General features: G+C 35.9%; 1 protein-coding gene across 2 annotated transcripts in view; it reads left to right on the top strand.

Annotated features, from left to right (window-relative positions):
* The window catches only part of LOC149572744 (phospholipase D zeta 1-like), a 212,572-nt gene that overhangs the window by 144,206 nt on the left and 47,309 nt on the right, over nt 1-21,057 (top strand). For both annotated transcript variants that reach the window (XM_089813832.1, XM_089813831.1), the window contains exon 13: nt 15,837-15,950. In XM_089813832.1, the coding sequence (XP_089669958.1) occupies nt 15,837-15,950 (114 nt within the window). The remainder of the gene's footprint in view (nt 1-15,836; nt 15,951-21,057) is intronic.

The raw sequence follows: 21,057 nt of genomic DNA, 5'->3' as shown, positions 1-21,057 counted from the left end.
TGTCATAAAAAAACTACCAAACTCAGGTTCTGTTCTGGGTACTGTTGTCATGCTGGATGGGACAGGTCGGGCCTTGATTCACACAGGCCATGTCTTTGTTGTCCTGGGTAATAAAATTATTAAAAATAGTTATAAACATAAAAATAATTTGGAATCATGGTGGGATGGAAATGGAGAAGGCACTTCTCGCTTTATAATGTTAATCTCTTATTATGATATCCAAGACTCTGTGTTCACTGTCAACCAATAGATGATTGGGATTGGCCAATTTCTAAATAATGAGGAACTATTGTAACATACATGACATGGCTTTTTAGTTTAGATGTTTTTCCAGATTTAAAAAAAGTAAACCCAAACAGGCACTGTCTAGTGCAACCAATGTATCACTCGGCAGGGGCCAGTTTTATTTGTTTTTATCTTTTTATTAACTCAGCAGTATATATTTATTCTGTATTGAATATTAACAAAATAAATAAATAAATAAATAAATAAATAAATAAATAAATAAATACATACATAAAATCTCATATTTATTATTGATTAATTTGTTAAATATTAATTTATAATTTTTTTTAATGATGTATTTATTATGTTTATATTTTAATTGGGTGAATTATGACTTAGGGGGTCACACTCTGGGTAAATATATAACTACAAACAAAATGCTTATGCATTCCCTCTAAGTAGGGTGCATAGGAGCGACAACTAATAGGGAAGCCCCTAAGAACTATTTTGCCTCTATTTTCTGCTTTCCGATCATGTCATGGGAGAAAACAGTGTTTGGAAATTTAATATAGTTTTTTGTTTTGCATAGAACCATCTTTCCTCTCTTTACTTACCTTATGAACCAATGGTTTGATGATGATTGTAAAAACTTCCACCGCTCTTTACGCTCTGAATTTGCTACAGACTCCCCTTGTTTTGCATAGATGCATCTCTCCTATTGGTGCCTCCTTTGCCAGAAGAAACAATTATTCATCACCTCTTAGTGTAGATCTTTTCACGACATGCTTATTCATAACCCCAAGCTTTTCTGGCATACCCTTTTCCCTTGCCATCCCCCTCATCCTTCCACTCTAGACCTCCGCTCCCTCGCCACCCATACCACCTCTTTATGACATCCCGGCCAGCCCCCTATCCATCTCAATCCCCCTCATTGCCATTTGTTTACGCCCACCAGGATTTGTGAGGCCATCAAATTCATGAGGTGTAGTAGGGTTGTGGATAAGGAAGGGTTCCAAGCGAAACTCTTCAAGCTCGGTAGTTCTGTCTTGGGTTCTTATCTTACCACACTCTTTAATAGAGTGGTGTGTGTGGGTTTTCTTGACTCTTGGTCTAGAGATGTGATCTACCCGATACATAAGGTAGGGGAGACTTCCGACCAGGGCTACTGCAAGACCATTATGATCGGCCACACCTTTGCCAAGTTGTAGGCCATGATGTTGAATGCCATTTTATCCAAAGAACTCGATAGGAAACTTTGTTGGGCTAGGGGTCAAGTGGGGTTTTGGGTGGACTACTAGAACATGGACATATTCACACTGTGTGCTATTATTGAGGAGGCACAACATTGCTTGATAAAAGTCTACTGTTGTTTTGTTGACTTTTGCAAGGCTTTTGACTCCTTCCCTTGAATGGCCCTTTTTTAGAGGCTCAGAGACATTGGGATTCTTGAGATTCTTGTGATTGCTATCATGAAACTCTATGAGACGGTTGTTGGCAGATTTAGGACTCGGACAGGCTTCTCCGATCCTATTTAGAGCACTATAGGGGTGAAACAGGGTTGCCTTCTCTCACCCATGTTGTTTGGCATCTATATCGATGAGCTTGAAGTGTTCCTTAGGGACTTCTCGCTCCTCAGTGACGGTTGTTACTTTCATCGGGTTTTGCTCTCCATCCTCCTCTTCACTGATGATGTTCTTATGGCCTCCTCCCCTAAGGGCCTTTAGAGACTTCTCAAGGACCTTGCTTCTTTTTGTGACCTGTGTCAGCTTGTAAAGAGCCTAGGTAAAGCTATAGATTTTAATCTTCAATTGCTTGAAGACCTCACGTCTTGATTTTTTACTTTCAGGGTTAGGAGATTAGGAGTGCTTCCTCTTATACTTACCTCGGGGTCAAGTTTTCTTGGCCCCGCTTGGTAAAGGGCTTTTCTCCTTGCCATGATTGAGAGACAGTGTTTTAGCCACCATTTTTCAGAACTTTTTCTCTAAGTTTTCCCTTCTGGATTCCTTGGTTAGACTTGTTGTGCTTTATGGTTCCGTGGTGTGGGGTCCCTCCCTCTTGGACTTGGATTGGGCCATGATTGAGCGTGTGCAAACACTTTTTCTTCGGCGTATTCTTAGATGTCATCAGTCCACCCCACACAGTATTATGTTTGCTGATTTTGGAGTGCACCCGTTTAGGGTTGGGCCCATCTTTGATTTGATTTGGTTTCTTCACCGTCTTTGTGGGTTTGTTGATTCCGCAGATGACAGTCACCGCTACTCCTACCTTGCTTATTGCTCCTCCGTTGCTGTTGCTGACTCTAACATTGCTATCAGAGCTTGTTGTTGGTGCACTTAGGCCACTTCCTTATTGAGTTCCATCGGTATCGAGATTGACCATCTCCCCCCTTCTAGTTTTCACTGGATGCTCCTGCTCACCTCCTTCCCACTCGACAGGAGCTGAACAAGCATGTTAGACATGACATCTACAGACGGTATATTTAGATGACCTGGCTTAACCCACTTGGTGGGATACATCCACAGATGGCCTTTTATGCTGAGAACTTTCTTGTCATCCAGGATGGAGTTATCTCTTGCCCAAGTTACTTGTTTTGCCATTGGAGCCACACCCTGCACATCTCCCTGGGTTCATTCTGTGTTGGTTCCCACAAACTTCAGATTTAGATTGATCATCATCTTGATAGGGATGATTAGACTTGTCATGTTTAGGCGGAAACTGAGACCTATTCTTTTTTCGGTGTCCTGTTAACTATGAGATCAAAGGGAGACTTTACTGCTTATTCAGAGAGTGTCGGTCCCTCTACACTTTTTTTAGCTACACTGACCAACAGTCTCTTGCGCTTTACCTCTAGGAGGTGTCATAGCTTCGTGACCACACTCTACAAATCCTTTTTCCACAGCACTAGGCTTCTGTTCAACTTATCACTACCTTCTTCATGCCCTTGTCCCCCACTTGGGCTATGAAGCTTCTGTCATGGGTACACTCGATTGCTTCACTCCTCCAGTGGCTCTCAGAGATGAGCTAGGTGCTCTATCCGTCCTAACCTATACCCTTCGGTGTTGGACTTCTTTCCATTGCAGGAGGACCCTAAAACCTCTCCTCTTTGGTCTCCTTTCTTTCCGTTTTCCTTTTTGTTATTTGCTTGCTCTTTTAGGGACACCATTTGGTGCTCTTGTTGTTGTCTTCTTAATTGTAAGCGTTCAGTCCCATAGACCCCTTGTGGTCTTCTGTTGGACACTAGAAAAATTATCTTATCTTATCTCTATGTTAAATGTAAACTGCATATATACATATAATTATTTTTCCCTTCTATATCCTTTAGAAGAAGAAATGCTTCTTCCTTCATATTTATCGATGGTGCCCTCTTACCAAGGGTCACCACTTACAGTAATTATACCATTATATAATATGATTAATAATATAGTAATTATATTAATTTATTAAATATATAATGAAATCATAATATATTAATTCCAATATAATAATAGTATAATAAATTTATTATATTATCACTTAATTAAATATATTATCATATAATCAATTATATCTTAATAATTATATTATCATAACTATTTATGTTATTTAGGTTAGTTTGAAAGATTCCGACCATAGCTACAATAACATCAACACTACCTCTCATCTAGGGAGGAATTCTTCTTGATTCCTAATCCATCCTCTTGATGCCATCTTCAACAAGCGATAGGCTAAATGTACATACTACAGGTGAGGAGATGTGTCAGTTTAGATAACCAATGCATTAATCATATGTTGTGCTTTGATTAATAGATGCATTAATTTACTGATGATGATTGATGACTCTAAACCAGTGTTACAGGACTCAGGTTCGCCTTTGACTCGGAAAGTGAAAATTGGGCTTGAACTCGAACTCGGTGACCAGACTGGGCAAGGACTCGAAAAATCGAAAAATCCATGAAATTCAAAGATTTTTATGGATTTAAATATTTTTTATGCATCTTTTAGTCAATTAACATCAAATACACAATAAGTGAGATAAATAGAAGCTACTTAACACACAATTTTGCATAGATCACATAAGTATAAAAGCGAATTTTTGAAGGAAAAAATTGAATAACTTAATAAAAATTTAAAAATAGTGTCATTATCAAATGTCTATAGTATTCATGGATTATGAAATCCATGGAATCAAAAGTTCAAAACATATATCAAAATAATAGCTAGAGTGTAGAAGACGAAGGCTCATAGTAGCCTATGTCCTACGAATACACCTAAGATAAGTCATGGAATTCTCTACAGCCATCGTCTCTCCCTTTGTCTAAGGTTGAACCTCAAGGGCATCCTCATCTTCATCTTCATCCTCATCCTCATCCTCATCCTCACCCACATAATCTTCATCATCAGATTCAAATTCATCACACCTAGCCTCTAGGTCCTATACTTGGTCTCCTCACACTGTAGCCTCCTCGACTGCCATTGCTACTGCTTGTACCTCTCAATCCACCTAATCAACCCACTCCATGTCTTCATCACTGAAGAAAGGATCAACAACCTGTGTGTTCCTCTCTGCATGTGGATCAACAACCTCTAATACAATCGGTGATGTAACTGTGCCCTAGATCTGTCTATGGCGAAGGCGAAGGTTGTAGTAAACAAAGATATGATCATTCATTTTTTGCACAAACAATGGAAATGCAAGTTTGTTTGTAGAAACCTCCTTGAAATGCTTCCTTTAGCTCCTCTCAATGCTTAAGTGCAAGCTACAAAGTTGTACAAACAATCAACAATCGATATTGGAGAGCCAATCTATTTGTTAATTTCTCTCTGAAAACCCCAAAACTCTTCTTTAACCCTTCTCTCCATCACAAGCATTAGCAAAGGATGGAATGACCCTTTTAGGTGAAATAGATGTTATACAAAGCACAAACAATTCACTTTACCTGTTTATTTTATTATTTTTTGCACTTTATGAGTCTTGCTGCTGGCAAGAGTCTAGAGCTCAGGACTTTGCGAGTTAGGAGAGTCCTTGGACTCGGCGAGTCCATGGTGACTTTGTCGAGTTTGAGGCCAGAGGAAATCTTCCTTGTTTTGATGGACTTTGGCTCAGACTCGACAAGTCCTGCTTTGAAATAAATTTACTATAATCAGTGACAATAGAGAACATATATTTGGATAGATTAATTTAATTTATTTATGAGGGAAATATATCTGAATAGTTATGATAAGTAATGAATTTAAATAATTTATTAAGTTATCTCTCAAATAATACTTTGTATTATTTGAAACATTATGTGAATTGGATATGTAAGCCTTCTGAAGCTAACTTCAATACTCCCTCTTAGCTAGGAAGGCTTCCATACTAGGTTAAATCATAATGAACTTATCATTAAAGTTTTACCAAATATCACATGAATTTGGGTTATCTCTTTATGACATATCCTTGGATATCACTTCATGTGATATCCAGCATAAAAGGTTTTAAGGTATTTCCCATTATGTCTTTGGATAGTGTTGTATGTGCTATCCTCCACAATGGATTTATTATATCTATCATTATGGTATATCCTTGGGTAGCACCGTATGCGCTTTCCCACCATGGCATGTCCACAAATATCACCATATGTGTCATCCACCATGAAGGATTTTAAGACATTTACCATTATGGTATTTCCTTGGGTAGAACCATATGCACTTCCTCCCCCATAATGGATTCACAATATCTACTATTATGGCCTGTCCTTCTGTAGCACTGCATGCACTTTCCCACCTTCGTGGCATATTCACAGATATTGCTGTATGTGTTATTCACCTTAGAGAATTTGAATTTCTACCATTATGGCATGTTGTTGGGAACTATTACAAGAATCTCCCTTCAGTATGGATTTAAAGAATTACCTTTGTGGCATGTTGTCAGATACCACAATAAGTGTTGTCCACTACAAAGGATTTAAATTACCTACCATTATGACATGTCGTCCGATACAACCATATGTGCTATCCACCATAATGTATTAGGGTAACTACTATCATGGCAGGTTGTCAAGTACCAACACTTGTTACCCACCATAATATATTTAAAGAATTACCTTTATGGTATGTCATCAGATACCACCATAAGTGTTATCCACCATAAAGGATTTGGAGTTATCTACCACTAAGACATATTGTCAGGTATCACCACATGCATTATCCACCATAATAGATTTAGGATATCTACAACTATGGCACGTCATCAAGTATCACCACATTTGTGAAGTCATCACCAACACAGTGAAGTCGTCACCTCACAATGAAGTTAATAGTGTACAAGTTTCTTATCGTTGAGAGATCGTCACCTCACAACAATATTCATATAACAAGTACAATGAAAATAACCTCGAATTGTCTCATGTGGTGTTATCATGGCGTCACACACATGACATCCACCATGAACCATATCAGAGGGTGTAGTAAAGGCTTTCCCTTCAAAATTTTCCCCCATAAGAAGAATGCATTAGTAAGGGATTGCACCTCAAATTTCTTCCTCACAAGAACTCATTAACAAGTTCTTCAAGATGATGTGTCTCTCTCTGAAATAGATATCAACTTTTTGACCTTCTTGCCCAAAGTTTCTTTTGATGAAATGTCAAACTTCCTCTCAATGGAGACTCCTTCTCAACAGGGGCAACATTCTCGCTACTTGATTGTCATAACAAAAATAGAGCTGATTCCAAAGTTGACCAAACAAGGGGCTACATGAGCTACACGAGCATGTTGATCCTAAACAAAAAATGATTTGATACTCTCCTTTTGCAGCTCAAGCTCCCACTAATTGTCATATCGTCCTCTTGGAAGAAATTGATCACAATAGAAATCATCTTGACATGGTCTACTTCCTTTGAGTCATTAAGACCAAGATCCTTGGAAGTCAACTGAAGCAGATTCTCCAGCTGCTCCCTCTGTCTCAGAAGCATGCCCTGCTCACATAATCTCAATCATGAATGATATCTTGCTCCAAGAGACCCTTATCATCGGGCATGTTTCACAAATGGCTGAAAGAGGTAGATTCAAGACCTCCTGGGATGTATTTTCATAAGATCAGACCCTAGAATGGAAAGGAATATTATCATGCTGAGATTAGAACAAAATCCCCTCGCAGTCCACTCCCTCTCACCAGGACAGCCCTCTTGTCTTGACTTTTCTTTATAATCCCAAATGGTACCATCACATGGACAAATGCCTCGGCAGCATTCCTGGTCAGATGAAGGTCCAAAACTCCATCATCTGCGCAACCAGCCATAAGTTCATCATCAACTACCAGAATAGTAGATGAGATGCCCATCAGCTCATTTGACTGGTAAAGGTTCTCAATGTTGTTTCCACTCCTAGAATGCTGACATTGTAATCAACATCTGCTTTTGTGGCAAAAGAAATGGGCCATCTATCTTCATTGTCAATATTAGTAATGTCACAAGTTATTGTACTATCATCCTTTCTTACAACTTAACCAAGCATGGCAATCACAAGAGTCTTGTAATGTTCGAAGAAACAAATATTTTAGAATGATGTAAGTGTTGTAGTTAGGGATATTGCAAACATAACCATTCATAATTAATCATTGTTCCAACACACAATTTAATGTTGAGTTCCATGTATTTTGTACATCTATGTTGCTTATGAACTCAACATAGGTCGTCACTGTTATTGCCAAACTCCTGTGATGCTTACTCAATTCTGAAGAAACTCTCATAAATGCATTTGTCTCGTTGTGATCCTCCAAACTCATAATGACCAACTCTTCCCAATATCTTAATGCATCAGATCATAGTAACTACACTGATATATTATGAAGATATTTCTATTGATATTAATCTTTATAATTATGATTGACTCTTGTGAATAAGACAAGACAACAAATACCAAACTCCTACGTTTAGATAAAGCTCTCCAGAGTATGGTGGCATAGTCTTCAGAGAAGTAATGATGAATGGCTGGTTATGATGATCCTCTTCCCATTGACAATATAAGGATGGATAACCTTTGACAATAAATTCTCATGGTGTGTTTTTGTATGTATAAAATACACACCACGCATGTGACATATGTTGGTGTAATGTTGAAGGCCTTGCCACTACCCCCCTGGATAAATAGCTGTCTATATGTTATAGATAATGTCACACTAGCATGTTTGTTCATGCACAGCATTGTACAGCTGTAGTCTTGCCCATTCACTCAGATTATGTACTTAACATGAACTCATTATTCACATCACAATTTTATGCAACACAACTCCATGTGTACTCAACATCTTATTCTTGTGCATCTTTGCATAGCATTACTTGCCTGCACAATTTGGGCCTGCACACATTCATACAGTTGAATTAATCCAATTGGCATCATACATGAATGACACTCGGGACCATATAACACTTGGTGCCTTACGAGCTCAACACTTGGCAGACCTACATTATAAGTCATATCTTTGCAATTGATGCTTGTCCTCAACAACCAAAGCACTACTTTATTTTATTTTCCATTTTGTAGGAGGCAATTATCAACTGTCTATGTTGTTAATATCATTTTCTGCACCTTACTACTTTAAAATTACCATCTTGTTTATGGTGAATGGCTCTTTTTAATATCATTCACTGTTCTCACAATTATCTATCGTTTTACACTCTAATGAGTCAGTTAGCATTTGACTTGTTTTCCCTAGAATGGTTGCTGCCATATAAACAATTTTTTTAACTTTCTTTTAGATCACTGTTCTTCTTTCTTATTATGTATTGCTGCTTTTTTAATAAAATTCAATTGCGCACATTGCTTCCTCCAAATGATTATAGCATATGCAAATTTAACAGCCCACGACAACAAGCATAAATCCCAGGTCTCCACATTCACAAGTTTTAAGTTCAAATATTTTAATTTTAATTTTCCCATTCCAAACAGAAGCATCATCTGCAAGTATGTTTACACCTAATATATGTTGATATGACAATATTGAATATAAGATAATATGGTCGTCCCTTGAGAGTTCTGGACATGGTGTTTAATGCAGACATTATGGTGTCAGGTTTAAGTCTATAATCCTTCCTCTCTGATTGATTTCCACTGTACGTTGATGCTGGTAGAAATAATTGGTATCTCCGCACAGATCAATTTGTATATGGCTCACAAAAAATGCTCCCGATTATATACTTCATTTATTATTTCTTATTCATAAAATGTCACAGGTTGGTAGGGAACCTGCTCTGATACCATCTTAAATATAAACAAATATACATATATTTATTTTTCTCTTCTATATCCTTTTGAAGAAGAAATATTCCTTCCTTTATATTTATCTGCGGTGCCCCTTCACCAAGGTTCACTACTTATAATAATTATACCATTATATAATATAATTAACAATATAATATAATATGATATATCTATTATATAATCAAATCATTATATATTAATTCTGGTACAATAATAATATAAAGTAGTAATATATTATCAATCAATAATAAATTTATTATAATATAATTAATTATATTATCATAAATATTTATGCTATTTAGGTCAGCTCGAAAGAATCCGATCATAGCTACAATAACATCAACACTCTAAACAAGAGCCTGGTCATCAATGTTTTGCAAACACTGATCTTCGATTTCAGATATTTGGATTTGTTAGGACACCTCCTTCAAAGGTGTTGACATGGTTTGTTTATTATCTTTTGTAGTTTGTGCCGCTTCAACCATTATACTGAGGGGCTTGAGCAATAGGCTTAATATATTTTGTTTATGTTTGGCTCTTGACAGTTTCCTTTACATGGGATAAATATAATGGTGGCTAAGGTTAGCCCCTATCTGCCAAGTCTCTTGTCTCATGGGGTTTGTCCTGTGTGTGCGATGAGAACATTTTGAGCAATTGTTCGACATGCACCCTTTGGCTTAACAACATCCATATCTAAATGCCATTGTTTGTGATCTGTCAACTGATTCCATGTTTTGGAGCTGGTTTTAATTTTAATTTTTGGAGGTAAAGATTTTTAAAAATCCAATTCCACTGAACTCCACACTAATGTTGATAGTGGAGCAGGGAGGATTGAGATTTTAAAATGTTGGGCATGAGGTAAATTTTTACCAATAGAGTTTTCAATGCAGTGGAGACATGAGGATTCGTAGAGATGTAGTGGCAGATGTAGAAGGCATGCACAAATCAATTTTATAAAGAATTGTTTTTTTAAACAAGTTGAATTGTGGAAACTACATTCTCATAGCTACATTGAGGCTTACTTTCATAGGCTTTGCCTGTGGCCTCTTATATTTTGATGTTTGAGACTTTTGGATATATGTTTGAGACATTTTGATTTGGAATTTATATTGACAGACCATGGTTTTGATGTTTGAGACTATTGTCATAATTACTGATTCATACTGCCGCTATAATAATTTATGTTGTTATACTACTGTTGTAATTCGTGAATTGGTGATTTATTTGCATGTTGTCTTGTTAATAATCAAATATTGACATCTCTCTCTTTTTGGCTCACTATATATATACACACACACTGCCGTCCCCTGCTGTCCCTCTTTTCGTCCCCAAAATGCCATAGAACATAGCAAATATCAGATACCAACAAGGCGACTCAAAATGTCATAACAGACTAAAGAGGTGGAAAATTATGATAAAACGAAATTAGTGTTAGGAGAAGGGAATAGAGTTGAAATATAATAGAGAAAAGACATGTGAATAATAAAATATAGCAAGGTGACCTGGAATGTTATAAAGAAAGAGAGCCAAGATGACAAATATAAGTTGCAGGTTTAGGTAAGTAATTTTGATATTAATAAGTAAAATATTCATGACTACTGTTTTCTAGTTTGCAAGTCTTCTTTTGGTGTAGGAATGTAATTCACGAATTCAAATCATTTGAAAAGTTCCAAAGAATATTTTATCAAACACATTCAACAATTATCTTGTAATAATTTCATTTCATTGAATTTACATATCTTTGTTCAGTATATTTGTCATAAAGCCTTTGTACTTTCCATGTGCCTCTATGACTGTATACTTTCTTTATGCTTTTACATGCTACATGCACATTTTTCTGGCAAGGAGGACTCTAGCAGAGAGAAAAATGTAGTCAACTCAATACCTACCGCTTTCATTTGCTTGAAAGTTTTAAAAGCCTTTTTTAGGGACCTGTTTGGTGCATATTATAATATATTTAGTATGCTTTGAGCTATCATTTCTTTGAGTCATTATGTCAATCAATCTGCATGTCTGGTTTTTACATTCAATTCTTGTGCTTTGCCTACGCTTCTGTATTGTTGCAACTGCAAGCACAAATTGCTTAAATCTTGTTAATCTTGATCAGTTACATAGGAATTATAGAATATGCTATCCTTGAAAGAATTTATTGGTTGTCAGAGATGATCGTTAAGGAGGTTTAGTTATATGAGAGCAGATGATGGTAGCTGTTGGTGTGGGGAGATTCGAAGAATGTGAAAATCTTATTTTAAATTCTTGCAAGAGATTTGCATGGGAATGGGAAAATACAAATTCATGTTACACATATCTTGCAACCTTTACCCATTATCGCCTCTCAGTATCATTGAAAACATGAAATAATATTGTACAGAAAGTTAATGTAAGTGTTTTTCCATGGGTTCAATGTATATTATTCATGGAGATATGTAGTTCCGTGTGCATTATAATTTTTACTCATAGATAGTGGGGCATTCTTTTACACAATACTGTATCTTTACTCATTTATAGTGGGGCATTCATTTACTCATTATTATATGCATTAATCTGTTATTATTTAAAAAAATGATTTTCAGCCAGTTTTATTAGGGCCACTTAAAATAATTTAATCTACTTATGAGCTTTACAAATCTGTGGCAAAATATCTCTTTTTAGTTCGTACCAATCCTTAAAGTAATCTTTAATTGATTTAAATCTTTACAAAAGATCATACATTTTCATGTGATGCACCAACTCCAACTCATCAATTTGTAAAAGCTCTCTGAGTTTGATGTATCGTATAATTAATAATGATATGATGAAACTCGTTAACCTTGTATTAATCTGGGAAGTTTGCATATCTTCACCAACCCTATTATAGTCTATACTCATCAAATTCAAGTGATATAAGGCTTTGCAAGGATTGACATAAGTATGAACAGCTCGATCAAAATTTAACTATTGGATACAAGACATTTGTCAAATTGTTCTTATAAACTTCCTTTTAAGGGCATTTTTTTCCATTGTTTCCAATCAAATGATCATGGTTATTATTCTCAATTAGATTAATTTTGGTTAATGCTAGTCAATATTGATTTCATGGTTGGTTGGTTAGTAATAGATGCTCTGGTCATAAAACCTGAAACTGATCAATAAAAATAATAGGAAAAAACAATTAAATTATTTTTTATTCTTAACAATATGATATTTCTAACTCTAAATGTTGTATATCAAATTGCTATTTCGACCTAATTTATGAAAAATTCCCAAATAAGTAAATATCAAAACTAAATGTTTATCCAATTGCTATTACTACTTAATTTCTGAAAGATTCTCAAATAAGTAATATCAAAACTGTTGAAGAATATTTAATAAAATTTATTAATTATATTAATTATTTTAATTATATCTGAAAATAATATTTTACACTAATTAGATCAGATTGAATAAACAATATCAAAATATACAAACAAGTCTAGGCACAAAGTGTCATTCTTTTTTAATTAAACATTACCATCGTGCCTCCCTGACAATCTTGATGTAAATCTCATTGAGAGCCTAAAATCAAGATTGTATTTAAAAATTGTATACATAAAATTAGGCTTCTATACATAAGCTATTCTAAGTTAGATTAATGTATCTTCTATACACAAAAAACTATACTCTCCAACATAATAAATCATATATAATTTTCTATTAGTGTAAGCCTTGCACTTTGTGCATCTGCTAGTTATATTTTACAAATAGAATATATATTTTGTGTATCGTATTTATATTTTGTTAATTTAACATATTTTTTTAGTTTTATGAGTGTGTGTAGCTTCATAAATGTTATTAGTAGCAAGCAAGGTTGCATGGGGACGGGGGTACTTTGTGTATGGCTACGGCTATTTTTCAAAATAGGGGATGGGGCTACTTGGGTATATTAAATTGTTTTTAAATATTATTTAAGACTTATAATAAAACTGAAAAATTGAGTCATAACAATGGTTTTCCAAATCAAGAACATTGATAAAGTTTGCAAATGTAATATACTGTTTTCAGCTTCATATTTGCAATATGTTTGTAATAATAATATATGCTAAATGTTTAGATGCATAACAGAGAAGACAAACTTTAAACATGAAGAAGAAGATCATAAATCATATAACAATGATATATTGTAAATGATAAATTTCTACTTGAACAGCGATAAAGTTTACTGTTAATCAGTATTGAACAAACCAAATATGTATTAAATTAAGCTTGATGAACAATAAGCTGATATGCAAACAAAAAACCGTAACAAAAATCAGAAGTCTTAATCAAGGTCCTTAGCTGTGATGCTCTCCACTGAGTACCTAGTATGTGGATACGAGTACCCACTACTTGGGTACGTGGGCACATGTCATAGTGGTGTGGGTATGCATACCCATGCAACCTTGGTATCGAGTGATCTCATCAGATCAATTCATTTATAAAAAAATCGAAGTATGTCTTTCAAACCAATAGGAAATTCTCAACAGACTGTCTCACACCAAAAAAACATCCATATAGAGTCACAGAGAGGTGCTGGGCACAAAGCCAATCAACCATACCAGGAGTAGCAGTAGATACTAAAATCTTATATCTATGTTGGTTGTTTTGGCATAACCAATTCATTCACCATATAGACCTCCCACCAAAAAGTTGTTGTCAGTCATAGAGTTTGGCCAAGCAAGATAATATTTAAGGGCATAAGATGGTAGACTACCATGGCCTTTTTGTGCCAAAATCTAATCCACATACGCAGCCGGAGGAAAAATTGCACAGGTTCCCCTTCCCATCCAATATACAATTTCTTTGTAGTTTTTGAAGCCATTCTACCTCATATCTAGGATTACGAAAAATGATGCATCTATTTAAAAAATAAATTATTCTGTTAACCAGTTAGTTGAAAATAAATGTCTAGGAATGTAGATATGAAAGTTTCCATGCAAGATTAGGAGACCTTTCATCAGAAGCTTCAGCTAGAAGAAATCCATATAAACAGAATAAACACTTTTCTTGAAAAAATCAACAAAATGACTATAATACTGATGTAGTTTTGAGAAGCTACAGCATTCTAGTGGTTGTAGCAACAAGTTGTCAAGAAAATTCTAGTGGTTGTAGCAACAAGTTGTCAAGAAAACCTACATTTAAGTTAATCCAAATCTGTAGAGGATAAGACAAAGTGGAGTATGATGAAAAATAAGAAATATCTATAATTATTAATGTATACCTTTCAACATGCATAATCGCTAATTGTGTCTAATTCATGCAGGATTTCTCCAGAATAAGAAACTTGTCCCATTTATATATGTTCGATATATTCTTACTAGTAAGAAATGAATATAGCTTATATACTTAATTTATATCAGTGATATTTTTTGAACTGAAGTACTTTATTGATAAGTAGGAGATACTTTAACACAGCAAGTCAATTTGTGATATTGCTATCAAGATTCAACTGTGTAGTTTTTTGAAACAAACTCATTGACCCAAGTTTCATAAGCAGTGGTTCACATGAACCCATCTTCCATGAGAATGAATGGAACACTTAGCACTCATTGCATCTAGGTGATGCTCACAGAGGTGAAGCACCAAGACTTTGTAGTAGGTCACCCATTCCAATACTACTTTTCCACAAGTAGTCAAATTGTGATATTGCTATCAAGATTCAACTGTGTAGTTTTTTGAAACAAACTCGTTGACCCATGTTTCATAAGTAGTGGTTCACATGAAACCATCTCTCATGAGAATGAATGGAACACTTAGCACTCATTGCATCTAGGTGATGCTCACAGAGGGGAAGCACCAGGACTTTCTAGTAGGTCACCCATCCCAGTACTAATCTAGCATAAGTGTGCTTAACTGCAGAGTTTTCTTCATGGTTAAACCCACTCTGCTTGCAATCCTTTTGCAAGTACTCTATCTGATTGAATGGATTTTTTAAGCTCATCGAACTACATTTGGTTAGCGTATTCAATGATAACTTTTTCTTGTTCTTTCGTTGAAGGGCTTTCTCATCTTACTTCACATGTAAATGTCTGTTTCCAATACATTTTTGTACTATAAAATATGTGTTATATTCATCACTGATCCTTCTGGACTTTTAGTTCTTCTGTCTTAGCTTGAATATCCAACTCTATGTATTGGTGCAATGCATGTTCCATTTAGCTCTTTTTAGTTTGATTTGTGCTCAGAAGCTCTGTTATCTCTCTTCTCAAGTTGTAATTCTTTTAAAATTTGTAGAACTCTTAATTATTTTAAATTAACCAATAGATTGATCAAATCAAGCAATATATTCTTACAAAATACTATTAAAATATGGAAATAATAATTTTCTTTTCTGTTTTTATGTGCCGCTGTGCTTGTCATATTGGCCAAAGCCATCTGAGTTTAACTATTGTCTTCTTCAGGTATTGCGGAGTGTTGGTCAATGGTCAGCAGGCACAAGCCAACTTGAGGAAACAAGTATTCATGCCGCATATCTCTCCCTTATTGAAAAAGCAGAGCATTTCATATATATAGAGGTAAACAGCTATGATTCAGATTTTTGAAGATTGATGCTTCTTGAATGCGCATTACTTTTGTTTCTCTAGCATGTAGCCAATGCATACGGATTAGGCTCCACATAGTATGAAGCTTATCTGAAATTTCTATATGCAAATTTGTAGGGGTTCTAGTTGTTGGTGTGTGTTTTATGATACAAACAACTCAAAATAAATACCAGGGGTACTCTATCCTCTCTTGAACAAAGTCTACAATGTGCTAAATAGATGAAATGTGTCATCACAAAGACTACTCCAAGGTTCCAAACGCATGTGATATTTCTGTTCCGGATAGACTCTTGCAGTCGGATGATTTACTGAAAACCTCCAAGGGGGCTTACATTTTTATTCAAGATTTGCCCAGTTTTTACATAACAAATTTTCTTTTTCTCCATTGTTTTGTGGATTTTCTAGGTGAACTTCTACAAAGACTTTGAAATAAAATGAGAAGAGGAGGGTTTGAGAAGATAACTCCAATCCTAAACTAATTCTATGAACTTTGGAGACGAGATTGCAAACGTGGAACCCAAAACCTTCCCTTGATTCCCCAAATTCAACAAGTCCACAAGAATGATGCTATCTCATAAGGTATTCAAAGGATTTTCACATTATACATGCTCACCAACATTTGAACAATGAACATAGTAATGGAAGCTAAATTTTTATTCAAGTGTTCAGACTAACCTTGCAAAATAACTGAAAATCATTCAATTATAAATGGTATGAGCATTTCATTTCCACCATACGCATTCATCAAATCCTTCATTCAATTTAACAACTTGAAAAAAAAAATCTACTCTAAGTGAGAGACAAGAAACTATGCAACTTGCAAAAGATATCAAATTCACTGACAATTGAACAATGAATTTATTTAAGAAGTGTTTATGCAAAAATCTTTCCAAATCTAAATTACAAATGAGAGAGGAAGTGTAATATCCTAGTAGGATATTCTTTCCAATTTTTCTCACAGATAATATTCAGAATATGAACATATAACTTTGCAAATAAACCAGCAGAAATAATCAATAATAAACCCAAAAATGCTCATAGAATATACTTGAAATGTTATTGCATTATACAATAGCAATACAATAAAAAACATCCAGTCAAATCCTAAATATAGGAATACAGTCAGATGGAAATAAACAAGGAAATGTCTTTGTAGTCATAGTGTGAATTCTGATATGAATCCACCACAAATGATGAATCGGGGCTACGTCCAATCCACTTGAAAACCCTGAATGTTTCCATCCTTAGGCTTCAACAAGAGAAAGCTAGTAGCTTCCCAACATTCTCCAAAGAGAAACTAGAAAATCAATCTCAAATCCAAGCATGTCCAAATGAATGAGGCCTTTATTCTCTTATTGCCCAAAGTTGCGACCCTTCAACTTCCTTGTTTTGTATATTCATCTTATTCCTCCTTTGTCACTTTTATTTGCCCTCTTTATAATATTAAATTGACCTCTTTTTATAAATTTGTATTATGCTTTCATAAGTCAATTTTAATATTAAATGGATATGTCCTTAATTCCCTATTGTCCCCAAAAAGGGACATTACAAGTCTTTCCTCCTCGAGATTGCTTGTCCTCAAGCAATTGGTAACAGGATCTCATATAAATCTGCAAGGAGCTTTGCAGCCCATCCTAACATCAGCAAGATAACATCCTCTCATAGTGTGAAGCAAGGGGTATAAGTCTAACTCATCTATCCATCGGATACATGGATCCCATATCACCTTGAAAATCATTGCAATGCTCTTCTGCTGCTCTACTCTAATTAAAACTGCTTGAGGTGCGAAACTATGTAACCACTCATCAATACACTGCTGAAGTAAAGCATTGATCATACCAATACTAGGATCCCACACTATTATACTATCACGATCATTAGGTATGAGAAGATATAAATATCTCGAGGAGCTATTAATATTGGACAACTCTCCATCTGTGAGTGGCCTCCAATGGAAATGCATATTGATCTCCAACATAATCGTCCATCTTGAACTACTAATGGAGGAATCAAACTGCTCAATAGCTGAAATCAGTACCAAAGGTGCAGAGAGGCTATACATTTCGTCACCAGCATGAATTAAATCTAGGCACATCTTTGTCACGAGTAAAGGAAGGACTAAGAGTCCATCCCCTATGATCAAATTATAACTCCATCAGTCCTTAGCAAAGACCTGTTCAATTGGTGAAGCAAGAAGTCTATCCAACACATGTGTAAGTCAGAAATGGAAACCATGTGTAAGCTGATAGGAGATTAAGAAACAATGTTATATCTGAAAATTGGGTCACCACACCAATCTTGTAAGCCAAACTCACTGCTAAGAATTGCAACTGGGTCTCACATCCTGCAGTCAAGATCATTATCATCATGAAAATCAGAAAGATCTTTTGTACTCGGCTCAAAAAGTGGATTATCAAATGTCCAATCTGTATTCACCACAAACAAGGAATTTTCTACTAGTTGAAAATGATCCAAAGTTTCATTTCTTAACCTCTTGGGGCAGCTATCCAAGTCTTAAGTCTGCTGAATGCAATCAAGTTCTTGAATCACTTCCTTGAAAAACTCATGCCTCCTTTTATCCTCCTGCTTCGTAGGTTGTTTGGTGACAACAATCTGATATTCTGCTTCATGACAATTTTTTGATGACCGACTTGGGCTTGCTGCATTACTTTCTCGGGATTGAGATCCTTCAGTCTCCTTTTGGGATCACCATCACATAGTCCAAGTATGCTCTAGATTTACTCTCGAGGTTTCATATGGCTAACTGTAAGCTTGCTCCGACTCCCTTCCTTTCTGGAGTCAAAGTTGAGGCTCAATTTTCTTCTCCACTTGTTGATTGCACTTTGTACCGCCAACTTGTTGGGAGTCTCATTTATCTGACTCATACAAGACCTGACATCTCCTATGCTGTAGGCATGGTCTCTCGATTCATGCAGGAGCCGCATGAGCTACACTGGAAAGCAGCCAAGTGAATCCTTCACTACACTCAGGGTTCTCATAGTTTTGGGATTCACTACGCAGCAGGTATTGAGCTTGATTTGGTGGGCTACACAGATTCAAATTGGGCAGGTGATTCTGAGGATCGCAAGTCTACTTCAGGTTATAGCTTCTCACTTGGGTCAGGTCTTGTTTGATGGTCGAGCAAAAAGTAGTCTGCTATTGCTCTATCTTCTACTGAGGCTGAGTATCGGGGGGCTGTAAATGCCGCCACTGAGGCCATTTGGCTTCAACAGCTTCTCACTGAGTTTGGTATCCAGAGTAGACGGCCATCAGTCATATTTTGTGACAACCAGAGTGCCATTCAGATCTCACGGAATCCGGTTCATCATCAGCGGACCAAACACATAGAGGTCCACATGCACTACATCCGGGAGCTCATCCATGGTCATGTCATTGACCTTCGCTATTGTCCAACTTCCGAGCAAGTTGCTGATATCTTCACCAGACCCTTCACTGAGAGCAAGTTCCTTCATTTGCGAGCTTTGCTGAGGGTGCGAGATGCTTCATCTTTTTGGGGGGCCTCTTCCTCTCACTCGGAGTCCTAACTTTTTTTTTTGGGGGGGTCTCTTTTCTCTCTCTTTTGGGAAATCTTATGTACATGGGTACCTCATCAAGCTTGACTTGCCGAGACCCATTTCTACATCCATCTAAGCTTTGCTTATGGGGGGGGTGTTAGTTTAGTTTTTTATTTTTCCTATTTTGCTAGGTTTTTCCTACACTTTTAATAATCTTGCTTAGGTTAATAAAGCATGTCTTATTAGGTGAATGGTTGTGAGGTGTCACCTTCCTACATGTGAGCATCCATTAGCTATCTTGGGAAGATACTTTGCTATCTTTAGTCCGATAGATGGTTGCTCCTCATTGGTTGGTGTTGCCACCTCCTCCCTCTTCGTAGCCTATATAAGCATGCTACCTGACTTGTATTTGCATCTCTTGTTTTTGCATCCTCTTAATGCTATTTTGGTTCTAGCATTTGCATTTTTCTTTTGCAGACTAACTCTATGTTGCTATTTTGATTTTGTATCATTTGCATTCATAGTTTAGATATTTATTCTTTGCACTAGTTTTTTGGGTTATTAATCTTTTCAGATTCTAACATCACTTTGGCATGTATTTTCTAATTAGTCACCTTTAACTCCATCATTCTGAAATTCAATATTTGATTGTTCCACTAAATCGGTATTATGTATATAAATGAGTTGTCATAGAAAATACATGACTCATCATTCCTCACAAGGATGTCATCAATGTCATCATATGCTTCAAGCTCCCTGTTTGATTGAGTTGTGTGCAATGACAAGGTGGCTGTCATGTTATTGTTTTCAGGCAAATTCTCATCACTTGAAGTCTCCAACACACTTTTACCTCCAATTAGACCATCATCTTCAAGATTTTTGTCTATAACCAATTCCAATTCACCAATGTAGAGTGTTCATAATCCATACTTCTGTTATTTTGTAGGGGCAAGGCTGTGAGATTTTTATCTTCTTCATTGCTGGCCTCGATTTCTTTCTTTGCCTCAACATCATTATACTCCTTACAAATGTGATTAGGTGTCCATGTTTGCTGGCATGTGAAACAAATCTGATCTCTTCTCATTTGGTTTTTGCTCATTTTTGGAGATTCTGCAACTTGTTTACCTGCTGCAGTTAACTCTGTTCAGTCATAAACTCCTTGAACATGTCAAACTTATGTTCAATTAATTCCTCCATAAGCTCGTAAGACATAGGTGAGATCATATTCTCCACTCTCCACATAGCCAACAAATAAGATTTTAATTGCTTGCATATGTCATCGTTCTCATTGAGAATCAATGGCATGATAGTTTTGATGCAAGCTCTCACATTGTCTGGTTCATGTTTCCTGTATTCCCTTTAAAAACATTGTATCGTTTGTAAAATCACATGTTCACAGTCAAGATCTAACAAGATGCTATAAAATTTTGTTTGTGCCATAATTTCTAGGATTTTTGCCCTCTTACCAAAAGTAGGATGTTTAACATAATGTAGTTCTTCTAAGCTGTTCATAATCAGCTGCAAGACCTTCAAAGTGCTATCATTATAAGGTGCAAAAGGAACTG

Source organism: Cupressus sempervirens, chromosome 2, assembly GCF_028749045.1.
Source record: "Cupressus sempervirens isolate cs-2001-9-10 chromosome 2, ASM2874904v1, whole genome shotgun sequence".
Classification (NCBI taxonomy): Eukaryota; Viridiplantae; Streptophyta; class Pinopsida; order Cupressales; family Cupressaceae; genus Cupressus; species Cupressus sempervirens.
The sequence above is the reverse complement of the archived record's forward strand: the minus strand, read 5'-3'. Positions and strand labels throughout refer to the sequence as shown.